We start from the raw sequence: 16,928 nt of genomic DNA, 5'->3' as shown, positions 1-16,928 counted from the left end.
GATGTGAATACTAAGTCGTTACATGTTAGCTAGGAAATAAACCTGTTTTAAAAACTATACTTAAATTTTTTTATTTCAATAAATTAATATCACAAACATGATACATTATATCACAATCAGTCTTGAAGATTTTCGAAAAATAGCGCATTTGTTTAGACATTTATGTATCACCCGAACAGTCACTCGGTCCGTGCTAACCAGACAACCACAAAACTGCGTTGCGACGTCGCATAGCAAAAATCAGCGACTGTTTTGACAGTTTTGATTACTGTCGCAGGTTTTTACGATGCGACGTTGTAACGCAGTTTTGTGTACAAACCCTTAACTGGAATACCAAATTATTCACTGTCAGAGAAATGCAGATTGATGGCGAGCTCGTTCTTGGGCCGGTCCTCCTCCTCGCGGCACCAGGCGTCCAGCAGCCCGCCGTCCAGCTCGTCCTTCTCGAACGCCTCCACCACCTCCTGCTCCGAGTACTTCACCTCCTCCCACGCTAACTTATCTTCATTGAACTTATGCTCCTCTGGTACTTTCCTCAACTTGTTCCACAATTTTGCAACATTTACTATCCCGGACACCTCGTATTTAGTTGTGTCGTCACGAATGTCTTTACACCATTCGTGGAAACGCTCCAGCCCATCGTCTTCCATTTGTATGTGGTTGGGGTATAGTGTATAGCAGATTATGTCCCCGAGAGCGTTTTGGGTCATCGCCAAATAGTTGCCCTCGTGTTCTAGTATTGAGGAGCCAGTTATAGAGGTGTAGATTCTGGTTTCTATTGGGTTGTAAATGTCTAAGCAGAGCATTTTCATTCGCGCCGCATTCAGTGTTTGCTCTATGGTGGGAGGTCGGAATGGCATGAATATACCCGTGGTTTGGACTTCCCTGTCGAAGCAATCGGAATCATTGGGTAAAATGCACATGTCCTCATACCATTGACTGCTAATACATAGTATATCTTTCATCATTTCGAATTTACATAAGGATATGTAGGTGGGGACGCATTTCATATGGTGCGTCCATCTTTGAAGATACTTTGGCTTCTTCTTGAGACTTCTCGTGTCAGCTAGGAATAGGTGATGGTTTGTAGCTGCATACAACAGAGGGATGTCTTTGCACTTTGTGGCAACAGAGAATTCATTGCATGGTTCATCAGACACATCGCTTGGATCGTCTAATGTTTGTGCAACAGTGTTTGTCCTCTTATCGTAGATTTTTATTGATTTTCTTGAAACATGGCAGTAGCTGTATCTGTCGATACCAGCCACTGAGCTCCAATTGTTGATTAGATTGTCTGTTTCAGTGAGTTTTACACTTCTTCCCTTCATCATGTCTAGATTAATTATAGTCAAGTTATTGTCTAGAGATGTTACATACAAGATATCTTTGTGATGCGGATCAAAAGATATGCTGGTGTATGTTACAGAATTTTCTATTTCTTTCAGCTTTTCTATAGTGATGAAGCTGCTGTGTGTGACTGTAAGTTTCAGGATGACAACTCTGGTGAGGGTCCTCAGAGCTACAATGTGGTTGTCCGAGTAGATGGTCTCGCAAATGTTGTCTCCTTCTCTGCATTCATAGCTTAGGATGTGATTCTGGTCAACCTCAAGATTGTCCAATGAGATCTTTGTTAAATCTGTAAATTAAAATGGAAAATTTATTATGATAATTAAAAAGAACCTTATAGTGATATTGGCAGAGTTTAAAGGTACTAAAAGTAATACAACAATTGTATTAAGTATGTAAAAAGCTCATAGGGATATGTAATAAAGCTATACCTTATCCCCCTTATCCGAACGGAGAGTAGTTTGTAAAAATTGACGTTCATCAGAAAATTTTATATTTTTATGATGAATAAAAAAATTTGAGTTTGAGTGAGAGTTTGAGTTATAAACAAATAAATGCACTGTAAACACTTACATAAGGTATGGAATTCGCTATGTAACACAAAGTGTTCCCCATCAAGGAAAACAAGGTGCATGTTCCCGGCCCCGCTGTAGTACCAGTTGTACGGACTGTCAAAGTGCGGCAGCGGGTCCAGCTCTAGGTGAGCAGCAAAGTCTAAGAGTAACTTTGGACATCGAACCACTTTCTCATTCAACTTGTTGAATTTGTTGAGGTGTTTTGAAGACTCTGTGGAATTTTGTAAATGACTTAGATTGTACTTATGTAAATTATGTGTTTTGAATTTATTCATAAAGTAAGAAGTGATAACATTAATGTTTAAAATTAAAACAGAAGGGATGCTACTTATCCACATAACTTACCAGTAACTGCAATATATGAAAGAAGTTTGTTCTTCCATTCAATCTTCTTCCGCATAAAACCAGTGAGAGGATCCGAGCAGCCCTTACACCTCATAGGAGAGATCACCCTGGGCAGGGTGCAGTTGTACAGGAACTGATCAAAGTACCTCGAGGGTAGTACTCCATCCCAGTCATCTTTGAAGGTATTTAGAGGGTGTCCCGGAGTCAGGTAATGATACTGCTGCGGTTGATCCGACTTTGGCGCGGATCTTCTGCCCAGTACTCGGCAGTAGTGGCGGAATACTGTGTTGTTGTGGTTGGAGAAGTGCTCCACGATGTTGGGGATCGGCTGAGTGCTGTCCACGAAGTCTGATACGACATTGTTCTGCAATGTAAAACCACCAATTATTTCTTATTGTAACTAAAGCCATAGATGAGCGAAAGTGTCTGCCATAAGTAGCTAGATACTGCTTAAACGTGATAGTTTATATTTTAGCTTTAGTTTTTTTTAATAAGGTTATGTTTTAACTGAGTTTACTCAGGATTATGGAAGTTTCTTTATCATTATATTTACCTTAATCTGTTTCAACTTCTTTTCTATTGATGCCATATTGGTGGAAAATACATAAAAATGAACTGAAACACCTCCTCAACACAAATATTCCTTTAGTTTTTAGGTTAGTCAATCAAAACAAAAAGCTGTCAACTCAAGGTCACAGCGTTTATTTTCTCTATGGTCACGGTTTCACAGAGTATATAATCGTACATCACTCTTTGGTCTATGTTGTTTATGGAAGGGGGTTATATTTTGTGTGCCCTAAGAATAAGAATTTCACGAAACTCATGAAGCAAATCCGCTAGCCCACGGCGATTTTTAGTAGCGATGCTGTCGCGCGTTCGCATCGAATAATAACGGCTGCGCTTAAAATTATTTGCGGCCTAAAATCCACCGCACTTATCTTTGTTATCAGCTTTATCCATAACATAACATCACGACTTGTAACGCTACCATCGTAAAATGCGCCTCTGCGGCCTTAGGCTAGCCTCTACCATATAAGTAATAAAACAGTATAATAAAACCTCTACCTCATTTTTACACTTGTGCAATGCTTGCGCATGCAATGCATGCCAAGAAGATGCCAAGAGAGCCGAAATGAATAGGGTGCGCCTTGGGTGCACCACCTTGTAGTACTTACTAAATTTAATAAGTAGGCCCAAGGAACATAATATGAGTAGTTAGGCCATTGGCCACTATAGCTTCTTTGCATACATAATTGAATAAAAGTGAACCAGGAATAGTAGACAAATTATGAAAACATTGATTTTATTACGCAAATTAATTAAATATATTACATAAATAAATAATTTACAAAAGACAGATAACTAGGTACTGGTTGATAAAAAATTAAAACTTGAAAGCAAAAAATACATCAATTGATTTAACGATTATTTAGTATCCGGGTATTTAGGGGAACACCGGGATAGACAATGCAGCGAAAACCGTAAACACCAATATTGAATACACAGTCACCAGGATATCTCTCTTCAATTTTAAACTTGCATCATAAATAGCTACCTCTTGCTTTCTATATCTATCTATCACTATTGCTTCTTTCTTATAACATGGGGCTTTATTAGCTTTTACTATTTTCTTAGCAGCATCCACTGACGGTATTTGACCACATTTTCTTACATCCTTTCTAGCTTCTTCACTCTCTGCCAATTTTCGAGGTAGTTCTGTGATTTTATCAACTTTAACATGATCTACGAAGATCCGTCGACGCCCATAACCGCTAGAGGTCACCACTGTTGGTTCACTAACTGCTTGGTTCAGTCCCAGCGCGGTTGTAGACTTATTTTGAAATAGGAACCTAGAGGACACTTCAGTAATCTGATGGGCGTATCCAGGAGAATCCATGCGGACCTCTTTGTCTTTCAGTATCGTGGAAGTTTGCGCGACCGCTGATTGGTTGAGCACCGGTGTCCGACATGTATGCCGCTCGACTAACTCACCGTTATTGGACAAATAAAACGAGTACAAACTGGGATTCGAATCCATCTGCTTCAAATCCAAAGAGTTCATAGATATAATTGGGTCCACCGATTTGAACGTAACCTCTTTGTATAGTGTCTCGATTTCGAGGTTGTCTACGTTTTTGGTGGAATACGATCTCGTGATGTCAGTCTGGCAGGTGGTTAGTTTGTGGATCTCGTTCAGCAATCCAGCCAGGATGTCGAGCGAGTGGCAGTCGTTGGTGTTGAGGTTGCTTTGGAGATCGCCGCTAGCATTACCATTCGATATTGTAGCAATGTCCAGTCTTCTCGGATTTTCCCCTGTGCTATTTTTATTAGCTACAAGTCCTTCGCTTACTGATGTCTTAGACGTGTTGGTGCCAACTGTAGCCACTTGTGCGTCTGTGTGTATTTTATCAGCAAGGTTATCCTTTTCTAATAACTGAATTATTTCAGTATCTCTATCATCTCTACCATTCGCCAGTATATCAGCTGAATCAGCCTGCGAGCATTGATGTACAAAGACCACCGAGGGTTTTCTGATAAACTGGTCAACGTTTCTCATTCTGCAACTAAGGGCATTTGAATTTGAAGACTGTACAGAAAGCTCTTGGGTATTCGATCTATTTTTTTGTTGATTGAATTTTGAAAACGCGTATCCGATAGTTGATATTTGCATGGGGATATTCAGCGTCCAGGGCTTGGATAGCAATGGAACTAAGCTCAATTCAGATACTAGTGGCACAAGTTTTTTTGAGCTGGATTGTATCAGCAAGGAAGCGGCATCTCCAGATTGCAAAACTAACAGTTTGTTCTTTTCATTTCTGTCACTTGTCGTTGGTGAAATGTTGGGAGAATACCGATAATCACCGGCAGATTTTTTCTTAGTAGCATCGTCATCATGCAAATCATCATCAGTACCATCATTGGTCTCTTTTTTCTTGTACTCAACAGATACATTTGCAACAGTAGTGAGATAAGAGTCATCACGTGGTTCCTGTAATATTGTGGCTGCTATCGGTTGGTCCGTTTCATCAATTTCTGTGATAGGTGATCCATTATCTTCGTTACCAAGTTCAGATTCAATGACGGTATTAACCATTTCATTTAGTTTTTTTTCTAAATAGTTAGACGCTTCTTCGGATGATGTCGATAGAGAAGCTGTTGAAAGAAATAACATGATGAATAAGGAAATCCCAATACAGAATGTCGAAATAATTGAAATGAAATCTACAGAATGTAAAAAAAAATATAACTCTTACTTATGCACATTTTCTTCGGACTAGCCGGTCTTTGAGCTTTAGAAACTGCTGTCTCCACGGCATTCTTGTGAATTACAGATGTTGAATCAACATAGGAGGATGGGACCTTGGAACTGTAAATTGAACATTTGCATTTAGGTCTGACTCACGCATTATTTATGGTTTACTGTACATTTAAAACAGTTATAATACATGGTTTAACTTCCAATGATCCTTTCTAAGGTGACACAACATAGGAAAGAGTAGAAGAGTAAGTAGCAGAAATTAGAAACACTTAAAGACAACATAACTAGATCAAAGATTATATTATTAAACTTGTTCTTACGTAGAATGTCTCGGGAGCACGGTGGGCACGATGATGGCCCGTCTCCTCGGAGAGCGCGGCCTGCGACCTGCGATCATAACCTCGCTGCAACACACGCAAGGCTCCATCAACACACTGTTTAATGCGAGTGATTAGTAGACGTGAATAACACCTACTAATGACACCCTAAACAGTGTGTGGATCAGCCTTAAGGCAACTTAATACAACTGGCATAGGTATCTAAATGGGATCCATTTTGTAGAAACCATGATGATCAACGTTGCTTTGGGCTGGAAGGGATGAGAATAAGAATAATCTGGGAGATCGCATATTGAAAGCTATCCAAAACAGTATAGTCTTATCTCTGAATGCCAAAATCTGTCGCATATTTTAGATAAGTACTTCATCTGAGAAGTCTGAAGAAAATAATGTAGGTACCCATTTGTAACTCACCGCCGGATATTGGAAGCAAAGCAGCTCTTCCATCATCAGCTATCGAATGGAATTCCTTCTTCTGTTTTCTTTGCCTCTCGCTAACCTTATTTTGAGTTATAGAGCCGGTTCTTCTTTCTGCCACTGGACTAAGCGATAACCTCTTTGCTCGTTCAACCATTTTCCCATGTGGCCTGCTTTGCATCTCCTCCTTGTGTGCCATGACATAAAGCCTCCTTGGTTGTGCGAGGCTGTTTATCCGGGATTCTCTGGGACCTCTTACCGCTTCCCCTCTCGCTTCTTTTTGCTCGTCTATAATCTCTATGATATTTCGTTTTGAGAACTCAATTTTGTCTTCTATTGGACTGGCTGGTTTGGATATCCGAGGAGGTTTTATATTTTTACATTCCGTTGTAAAGGAAGTTGAATTTGTTGGTGGTTCTGATCGAATGCGGTTTCTTTTAGGTTCTGGTCTCCTGATTTTGATTTCATTAGGGACGTTAGGCTGGGTTTCTGGTTTAGGTTTTGCGTTGATAGACTTCATTTTTCGTTTCTGCACATGATCTATGTTCTGAATCAATTCCGATATCATTTTTAGTGGATCTTCAGGGAGTTTTACAGCTTTCTTTGCTTTCGGTATGGAAGACTTCTGGATGATGTTTGGTTTGTTGTCTACTTTAATCTCTTTGATATCACGTACGTCTCCTTTATTAGTATCAATTATTTCTGTAATTTTGTTTGTGGGGTTTGCGAAACTAAAATTACTATTGCTAGAGAGCGCAGGTTGATGTTTCAGACTAGTGCCACTGTTGGTGTCCCTCGTGGTCAGGCTCTCCCGGCCCAGCTGTTCACGGTCGTCCATCACGGCTGTAAATTTACTTTTAGGAGATTTCACTTCAGCAGAATTATCAATGTTTTCAAGCTTCTTCAGTAGATCGTATATTTTGTCGACACTCTTCTTGCATTTTAATCGTACTGATTTTTCAACATTACTTTCTACGTGTAGTTTTGGAGCTCCCGGTTTTAACATTACAACTTTATTTTCAGAAACATTAACTTTTCCATAAAGAGATTGGTCTGAAATTTCAGGGCATTCCATGTTTTCTTCGAAGGAATTAATAAACCTGTAATAGGTAGTTAGTAAACGTTTTTATAAATATTACAATTATATAATCTCTACCTTCTAACCATTAATAAAGACCAATACTTAAATAAAAACTTACGATCGACAAGTTACTTCATTACTGTGATCAAAAGCGTCCGTTGCTGTGAAGTCAGGAGTTATTGGCAACTGGTCTTCATTAGACTGCATGATTTCAGTCTCTACTTCATCCAGAAAGTAGCACCTATTTATGTATTTCTTATCATTTAGTTCCGTACATTGGGAAGAAAGTTCAGAAGCCACAGAACTTTCTTCAAGGGTTATTACGCCTATTTGCGGAACACTGACGGTTTTCCTTGCCTTACGTTCTTTTTTAACTGTCTTTTTCTGCACAGACGAAGCTTCCCCGTAAATGTTATTATAAAAAGATTTATTCGATATCGACAAGGCCGTGACAGAATTACTGGCTTGAGGTGTCAAGAGCCCTTTTGCAAATTTGTAGTTCTTTCCTTTCTTAGAATCTTCGGCCATTGCCAGTTTTCTTCTTTCCCTTCTCGCTCTGATTTCTAGGAGCTTTTTTCGTTTCTTTTCTTCGATATGTAGTGATTTGTTTTCGTAAGGGGATTTGACGCGGACTTTAGGCTGCGATTTCTTTTTCTCTAAAACTTCTTCTTCCTCTGGCATGCAATCTAAGGCGTTGGTATGTGACAGCCTTATCAAAGTGGACTTAAAATGTTCTTTTGTTGGGCCGAAGTCGGGGACCGAACTTTGTGATTCAGACTCGGTTAATTCGAATGTGGCATCTAAACAATTTTCTTCCTCAGCTTGTGAATCATTGTGTTGCTTTTCTGAATCCAAGTCCATGGATGACTCAACAAGGTTCTCTGGAGATTCATCGGAATGTTTATCTACATCAGCTTCTTTTATAGGCACTTCTGTTATTTCTATATTATGATATTCTGCAGTCTGTAATGTATTTGTGTCTGTGATTTGTACAGTGTGCGTTATGTCTTCAATTTCTCTAACTTGATCTCCCGAACAGGATGGCAATGAAAGTAAATGTTTATCTTCATTTACTGTAACTAAAAATATATTATATTAGGCACCTGCAACAGGTATGTTAAGTTGATACATGATAAAATTTAAGACAGTGAAATATTTTTTCTCACCATTCTGTAAAGCAGGAGCTTTCTTCAACACCATTATAGAATTAACATTGCTTATAAAATCGCCATTGTCCGATCTCTTCAGCTTAAACACAACATCAACCCTCGATTCTTCACTCTCATGACTCTTCTTGCAACTTATTATTAAATTATCCGCATCATACTTGGATTGTAGCAGGAATGACCCACAAATGTTTTTAGGAATTTCTATTACGATTTTCTTTTCTAGAATTTTGGAAAGCGATCGGAGGTCTATTTCTGAATGTACTATATCGTCCCATTTGATGACACGGCCACTTTTCTTTGTTTCCACGTGAAGTGGAATACTAGCGCACGTGGCTAATACTTTAGTTTCCTTGTCTTCTTCATCTTTATTGCTATCTCTAAAATTATTCTCTACCTCCAACCATCTTTGCCTTACTCTGTCTGTCAAATAATCACCGTTACTTATTTTTTTCAATTGCTCTATCGTGTTCTCAACATGTCTGATAACATTGTCCATGTAGAAAGTGAAATTTTCCTCCATAAATTTACATGAAATGTTATCTATCAAGCATCTTTGGAAGACATTAGAATTTAGATCCATGGGTCTGAGGGTGTAAGTACTAAACAATGAATCGTTGTAATCAGTCGATATTTTATCGCTTTGCGTATTGAAGTTGCCGTGTTTATAACACAAGGGATTACCGCATATATGTCTGTCTGTATACCGTAGTTTGTATATTTCTTCGTTACACAGTTCAGTTAAATCAGTGTCGGATTCGTCTCCCTGGTACACCACGATTTCTACCAGTTGGTTAGTGCGAGAAGGCGGGCGGCTGGGTTGGGTAGGCAGCTCGCTGGGACGGGTAGGCAACTCTACTGTTGAAGACATAAGCTTTGAACCAAGGTCCAACTTATTGTACAAATAGATAAGATCCTGGTCTAATAGTACACGGTGATCTAAAAGCAAAAGTTACTAAACTAAAGTAGAATAAATATTTAAAAGCAGCAATTAAGGCACAAAGGTATATTCCCAGTTAAATATGATGTCAAGAAAATATATGAAGATACATAATAAAATGAAACATTACGACTTACCGTTAGGTTCAAAATTGGTCTCCTTTGCTATGTGGAACAATTCGTGATCCTGCTCCTGGCTCCCATGGGACGCCCTCTCCACGCCACTGATCACCATCTCCACAAACACAACATCAATTTAAAACTTAAAACACAACACAAACAATCAAAACTGCTATAAAATTACTGTACAAAACTGCACAAATGATTAAAAGATGAGAATTATTATTGAAAATTTAAGTGACATTTCAGAATCAATCGGGATGGCGGCGTGACAGGCTGACAGTTCTGAATTTAAAATAGTTTTTTTATGGGCATAGAGGTGCGATAAATATGATATTTTTTTTGTCTGAACACTGCCTCAGTATAATAACATCCTTGCATCTTTGAACACAGACGATGTCGCTTGACCGGTCGGGCGACCATAGACAAATACCCATTTATGTACAGCGGGGGGGGGGGGGGGGGGGCAGTTTCCTTTGTAGGGAAAAGCCTGAATCTATAACAATATATGAGGTATATAGGTTACACGACAAAATATAGCAGCAAAGTACATTTCAATGTGGGTTTATGAGACACTTATTGAGATTTAGCTACAGCTAAATAAAAAAAACTTTGTAAAATATTCGATAAATTTATTAATTAACAAGAGTTAAATAAATAAAATTTAAGTACAATAACGGATAATTAATTAATGTTATTATGTAGTTATACCTCATTCCGATCGCTTATAAGGAGATAGTAATAGTAAAAGGGAATGATAATAAAACACTGAATGAATATAACTTAATATAACTATAACTTAATCAAAAGCAACGATAAGATTTCTAACGTTATAACTATTTCCATCAAAGTACTTTTAATACTATTATTATTTCAGTCTTAAAATGAATAAATTAATTACTATGATTAAAGTGCGATTATAAATTTATAATACAGATAATTCTGACGCAAATAAAATAATCAATGAAAGGCTAGTACGGAGCGCAATTAAGACGTGACAAAAGTTCTACGTCGCGCTCGCTCTTGAGGCTGCGCGATGTGAATGATCTCGATGCAAAACTTTTGTCACGTCTTCTGGTCCTTCGGTCCTGACATTTCCCTTCATTCTTGCCACGGTAGTCTAGTCCTTACGGCGGTAGGAATAGTGACTCCAGCAGCTCGGGCTCGCTGAGCTCGCGGCGGTACTGTTGTGCCATCTCCTGGATGAGGTGGCGGCGGCGCACGTGCGGGGGCTGGTGCCTGCGAGGGAATGGAGTAGTTAGGACTAGTGGAGATAGGTTTGAATATAACCAGGTAAGGATTACAGTATTTAGATGCGATGTTCGAAGAGCGAGAAGGTTTTCGGGAATGTCATCTAAGCTTACTTTAGTGTATTGTTGCCTGCCTCTGGTAGCTACGATCAGGGGGATGAGTATTCACACTAAGTGCAACCAACTCGCGTGCCGTATTATATGCTTCGCGTTACAATTAAGGGTATACTCTGCGTATACTATCTACAATATAACTCACGTGTCGCTATTCAATCTTCTTCTCGCTGCAACATCTAAAGCCGCCCGTCTCAGACAATCCGGCAGCAGATGCGGCGCCAGCAGCGCGCCGTCGGCCAGCGGGCCGGCGCCGGGCGCGGCGGTGCGCACGCGGACCAGGCCGGACCGGCGCCCCGACACGGAGATCACGCACGTGCCGTGCCGCCGCCACGGGAGCCCCGTGTCGCAGTATTGTAGGAGGTCGTCTAGGGAGGATATTTAGTTGTTAATTTATCGGTTTTATCGTAGCAGACTCGTTTGAAAAAACATGATCCGATTCTGATGATTGACTTTCGTTGTCCGGCGTTCGGATCAGCAAAAGTGTTTATAAATATAATTTCACAGCAAACACACATCGCACATCAATCGCGACGCGACGAGTTGAGCGTTGGTGATAAGGTGTTATTTTTTGAAATCAGTCCAACAGCGTGGATTTCTCAGACGAGTTAGTCAGACAACAAGCAAGGAATCTGTGAAAATAGATATACCCATAAATATTAATTCATACCTATAGGCATGTTGAGGTGATCTTCGAAGTCTTCCAGCCAAATTATGAGAATCTTCGTCGAGTATTCTCGGTTGCGACGTCCACTACCTACGGAATAAGAATGAGTTTTAACATACAGCATTCAATACATATAGGATATACATATACGCCTTCCTGACGACCTTAGGCGGGTGGCGGGTAGTGGTTGAATGAGGAAGGCCGGGACCGAGTGTTGTGGCGCTCCTTGGGAGAGGCCTATGTCCAGCAGTGGATGATTATTGGGTGATGATGATGATACATATACCTATTATTGTTAAAGACTTCTTATCTATTATTCTTATTTATTAGTTACTTCTTTCGTTCCCCGTAGAAACAGCAGGTTTGGCGTTTTCCAAGCGACTCTTGCAACGCTCTTAACAAGTTTTATTGTATGTAATATTTGAAGCTACAAAAACCATCACTCACCAGTAAGCCCAGCCTGCTTGTCCAGCTCCAACGACAGAGCCCTAGTCTTCTCCGACAGGCTGACCCTCTTCTCCCCTCGGTCCGACTCGCTGATGCTTCGCTCGTAGGACGGAGCTCCGGAACTGTTGCTGGACACGTCCCAGCACGAGCCTTCCGGCTTCTCTGAGGTCCTGGTACTTTTGGAGAGATTATTATGTTAGAAGTTAGAATAAACCAATGGTTTTATTATAAAATGGGTGACTCGGGGGCTCATGTAGAATTACTTTTGGTCTACTGGAATATTCGTTCTTTTTTTGCATCTCTATAGAATCTGTTAGTTACGAATTTTCTAAAGTTGTAGAACATAGTTAATTGTTTATTATTATGACGAGCAGTCTCTCTAGGTCTGACTTTCTGATGCTGCGCTCGTATGAGGGAGCTCCGAAACTGTTGCTGGAGACGTTCCAGCACGAACCTTTCGGCTTCTCTGAGGTCCTGGTACTTTTGGGGGAGGATTGAGCTTGGTTTATGGAGATAAGGATGTTGGAATATACAGGATATTGTTCCAAAAGAGCCATAACAATTTTTGGTCTACAGCTTTGGAAAATTCAGTTCTTTTTGCTCTCCATAGAAACTTTTTTGATCAGCAGATTATGGGTAAGATCTATCTTCTATTTGAAGTAAAATAGCACTTATAAACTGATAGCTTTTGAGGTAGATGTGTTCATTACTAGGTAAGTAGGTATACCCTTTTCACATAGGTACGGTAATACATTTTATTCATGAACTTTATGTTTTTGTGTACAAAGTAAACAGTTACCTTGAAGACAGACAGGAGCCGTCGACATCAGACCTCACACTCTCGTTCTTATTCTCATCCGTCTCCGAATGTGCAGCGAGTGAAGGAACCACGAACGCGATCTCGTTGGTAGCATCCGACCAGTATAGCACCTATAAGCAAAACGATTTATATTTCAACAAATTATATTGAAGCAGGAGTACGCACTGACCAAGTAAGTACTTTATGCTACGAGAGTTGTTGAGCTCTCGCATTGTTATAGATTCCTGGTACATTGATGACAGATTGGCCCGATGGTTGACGATTCTGCTGATGGTCCTATAGGTTCGAATCTTACGTAGGGCAGCCATAGTTGACACAGTCTTAGATATATGGGTGCACAAAAAAGGATCTTACTTAAGCACCTTATTATAGGTACCTCTGGGAAGTTAGTAATTGACTGGCTAATCCTTTTACCACAGTGACAAACCCTAGCCCTGCCCAAGTTTGCCAACGAAGATAGAAATAGATTCTTATAAACAGCACCCTACTCAGCCACTAACCTGTTCCCTGCCATCATACACATGCGGCGCCTGACCCTGGCTGGGCGGCGGCGGCGCGGAGTCCCCGAGCTCGCGCGCCGCGTCGTAGCTGCTGCCCACGTGACCAGCCGGGGTAGCCCTGGCACCACTCATACAAGTAGAGGAGAAGGCAGAAGGAAGCTCGGTAACTGAGGCACCCTAAGTAAGTCAAAAATGACATTTTACGACGAGCCGACACACGCAGATTCATACTCAAAGTAAGTCAGTCCGCCGACACACTCTCATGTCAACGCCATTGTTGTGCCACAGTTTTTAATAAGTGGGCTACTTTCCGCCTTTATCTCTACTTCGATGGTCTTACTGTATTATTTGCCTCCGATGCGCTTCAAAACAGCAGACTATTCAGACACTAATCTAGCCGATTTTAGCGTAACCATAGCGTTGCGTAACATGCTCGCTGGAAATGTTACAGTGCGTAACGTTGGTCAGAACCCAACTAAATATATGCCACCGACACGCTTCAATACAGCAGCCTATAGTCTCACTCTATCATTTGCCACCGACACGCTTCAAAACAGCACCCTATTCAGCCACTAACCTGTTCCCTGCCATCATACACATGCGGCGCCTGACCCTGGCTGGGCGGCGGCGGCGCGGAGTCCCCGAGCTCGCGCGCCGCGTCGTAGCTGCTGCCCACGTGACCAGCCGGGGTAGCCCTGGCACCACTCATACAAGTAGAGGAGAAGGAGGAAGGAAGCTCGGTAACTAAAAATTGTGGCAGCCTAAGTAAGTCAAATGACGAGCCGACACACATATTGACACTCAAAGTAAGCCAGTCCGCTGCCGCGCGTCTATTACACACTTTCATGTGTCTCATGTCAACGCCATTGTTGTGCCTCAGGTTTTAATAAGCGGTCGTGCGTTTGCCTTTTTTTCTAGGGTTACTCTAATATTTGCCATCGACACGCTTCAAAACAGCATTTTTACCTTTTGTGCCAAGTAAGAATGAATGCAGTATAGACACCAACCTGTTCCCTCCCATCATACACTAGTCTTACTCTAATATTAGCCACCGACACTCTCCAAAACCATGTCAAAAGACTCATTAAACAGCAGTCTATTCAGCCACTAACCTGTTCCCTCCCATCATACACACAGGGCGCCTGACCCTGGCTGGGCGGCGGCGGCGGGGAGTCCCCGAGCTCGCGCGCCGCGTCGTAGCTGCTGCTGACGTGGCCTGTCCAGCCGGGGTGTGTTCGGACGCGGACTGGGGTGCCTAGCCTGTGGGGGGAGAGTTGGGTTAGTTGACGCTAATACAGATTACATTCACCGAGGAACTAGTAGGCAATATAGCATTAGAAAGACTTGAGTACATAAGTACTAAGTTAACGCATTATGACACTGGTTTCCGTAAGTAGTTTATCGTGGTATACGCTTTTCAAGATGAAAGTCGAGAACTTTATCATCTTCAATATCGTAAAAAATATTGGAGGTGAAAAGGGAGAGCTTTTTGCCAGTGTGGCTTATGTCAGTTTCTATTATACCATTTTTTAAATAAGTATTTGATTTTTATATTAGATATAGCGATTGTTTTCGGCAGCTCCAGAATGTTAAATAAAATTAACTTTTCAGCTGTGAGGAAAGTCAGGTACGACCAATCAGACATACCATATGTAGCCTCAGTAAAAAATCTCGGCGTGGTCATGGACAGCACTCTCTCTTGGATCCCGCAAGTTGACGCTGTGAGCAGGAAGCTTTTTGCATCTTTCCACTCCCTTAAACGCTTGCAGTATTTCCTACCGTTTTCCACTAAAATTACGCTGGCACAGTCTCTACTGCTCCCAATTCTCGACTACGCTGACGTAAGCTATCTTGACCTCACTGAAGAGCTACTCAACAGACTCGAACGTCTCCAGAACTTATGTATCCGATTTATTTTTGGATTACGTAAGTATGATCACATTTCAGAGTATCGTGCTCAATTGAAGTGGCTCCCAATTCGCCTTCGCCGGAATACCCACATTCTCAACATGTTATTCAATGTTTTGAATAACCCTACTTCCCCCCAATATCTCCGATCTAAGTTTTCATTCCTATGTTCCCACGGCCGAGCGTTGAGATCTACAGAGAACAAGATGTTGAGTGTGCCTGACCGCAACGCTGCTTCTTACAGTGACTCGTTCGCTGTGAAGGCGGCGTGTTTGTGGAACACCTTGCCCGTAGACGTGCGACTTTCACCTTCACTTGCTACCTTTAAAAAGAGCGTAAAGGATCACTATTATAAAACCTTAGGTTGGTAAATAATATGTATTATATTATATAGTTATATATGTATTTATATAAATATAGCGGATATATATTAAGTCTATTTTGTCATTTAGGTATTATGTGTATTTGTATTATTATTATTTATGTAAGTTAAATAGGTAGTTAGTTTGTATTTTTCGTTTTTATCTTAGATATGTTTTAGTTTAGGTTCTTTCCACATTGTTTTTGTATAGCTTTTTATTGTATTAAAGGAGTTTAAAAACTTTAGTTTTCCACCTAACAAAGGTTGGTTGGAAGAAATTGCTTCTTGGCAATAAGCCCGCCTCTGTATATACTTACTACTTTTAAGTCCATTTTTGTAACTGTTTTTATTATTATACAATAAAGTGTTTATAAATAAATAAATAAATAAATATAGATAAAAATATAACAAAACACATATCTCGTGACACAAGACTCACCCCCTCAGCATGTGCACAAAGGCGCTAGGCAGCGGCGTGGAACTATTCGCCACGATGTCCCTGGCCACCGTCTGTCCGGCTCGCGCGTACATCACGTGCACGGTCACGGCGGCTCGGGGGCCGGTCGAGTCGATCCGGCGGAGCGCTTCGGAGAAACCGGGTTTAGTGCTGTCGAGCGCTATGAGGCGTGGGGGGCCGGTCTGGGGAGATTTAGTGTGTGTTTGTGGATTAGAATATCTAGTTATATCTATATGGATGGCATAAAATTTAAAGTAACAAAATTATTCTATACATTATTATGTCTGTACCAATTTTGGCAATACCATAGACTGGGGAGCCTTGTCCTAAGTCTTGTCATGGGGAGGCCTTTGTCCAGGAGTAGGACACTAATATGGCTACGTAAAAAAAGGAAGTCTTGCTATGCGTACCGAGATAGGTGAATTTAAAGGGACTTGGAGTTACAACCCCTACAACTGCCTACAAGGGTCCGTTTTGGATGGCATAAAATTAAGAGTCATAATGTGGAAATGCATAAAAATATGTATATCATTTTTGAACAAATTTTTGCGACCCAAGGCGCTACTGCCTATAATGCGGCAAGTTACTTGGCGACCCTCCTTGCGGGGTGAAAGAAGTGGCGGGGGCGAGGTAGCACGACATGCTACACACGTAGAAAAGTGTGCCCGGATTAATCTCGCGATAGCTTGTAACTATTTCTGACGTAAGTAAAATTTTATTCTATGAGTGTTCCCGTAAATGTCATATTTAGCTTAAAATTTATAGTTTGACAGCATTAAAATTTGGATGTTTACCTTCAGAATATCTACCAATTTGA

At 40.8% G+C, this 16,928-nt stretch overlaps 3 protein-coding genes across 3 annotated transcripts in view; all 3 read right to left on the bottom strand.

Annotated features, from left to right (window-relative positions):
- Positions 1-212: 212 nt before the first annotated feature.
- Positions 213-2,995, bottom strand: LOC119690375. Its single transcript, XM_048628760.1, has 4 exons — positions 2,821-2,995; positions 2,268-2,631; positions 1,921-2,133; positions 213-1,636 (listed from the first exon to the last, which is right to left on the bottom strand). The coding sequence occupies exons 1-4, from the start codon at positions 2,854-2,856 to the stop codon at positions 339-341; spliced, it is 1,911 nt and encodes a 636-aa protein (XP_048484717.1). The 5' UTR covers positions 2,857-2,995; the 3' UTR covers positions 213-338.
- Positions 2,996-3,542: 547 nt separating this feature from the next.
- On the bottom strand, positions 3,543-9,862 carry LOC105385610. The gene is made up of 7 exons (XM_038115894.2): positions 9,606-9,862; positions 8,529-9,386; positions 7,481-8,441; positions 6,279-7,381; positions 5,847-5,913; positions 5,522-5,634; positions 3,543-5,420 (listed from the first exon to the last, which is right to left on the bottom strand). The coding sequence occupies exons 1-7, from the start codon at positions 9,700-9,702 to the stop codon at positions 3,712-3,714; spliced, it is 4,908 nt and encodes a 1,635-aa protein (XP_037971822.2). The 5' UTR covers positions 9,703-9,862; the 3' UTR covers positions 3,543-3,711.
- Positions 9,863-10,579: 717 nt separating this feature from the next.
- Positions 10,580-16,928, bottom strand: part of LOC105385630 (ral GTPase-activating protein subunit beta) — a 60,024-nt gene continuing 53,675 nt past the window's right edge. Inside the window, exons 25-31 of the mRNA XM_048628807.1 lie at positions 16,094-16,293; positions 14,498-14,645; positions 12,865-12,995; positions 12,066-12,241; positions 11,622-11,708; positions 11,097-11,319; positions 10,580-10,826 (exon numbers count right to left, since the gene is read on the bottom strand). Coding sequence (XP_048484764.1) covers positions 10,715-10,826; positions 11,097-11,319; positions 11,622-11,708; positions 12,066-12,241; positions 12,865-12,995; positions 14,498-14,645; positions 16,094-16,293 — 1,077 coding nt within the window. The 3' untranslated portion in view covers positions 10,580-10,714. The remainder of the gene's footprint in view (positions 10,827-11,096; positions 11,320-11,621; positions 11,709-12,065; positions 12,242-12,864; positions 12,996-14,497; positions 14,646-16,093; positions 16,294-16,928) is intronic.

The sequence above is a fragment of the Plutella xylostella genome, chromosome 21 (genome assembly GCF_932276165.1).
Source record: "Plutella xylostella chromosome 21, ilPluXylo3.1, whole genome shotgun sequence".
Taxonomy (NCBI): Eukaryota; Metazoa; Arthropoda; class Insecta; order Lepidoptera; family Plutellidae; genus Plutella; species Plutella xylostella.
This window is presented reverse-complemented; position numbering and strand designations above follow the sequence as displayed.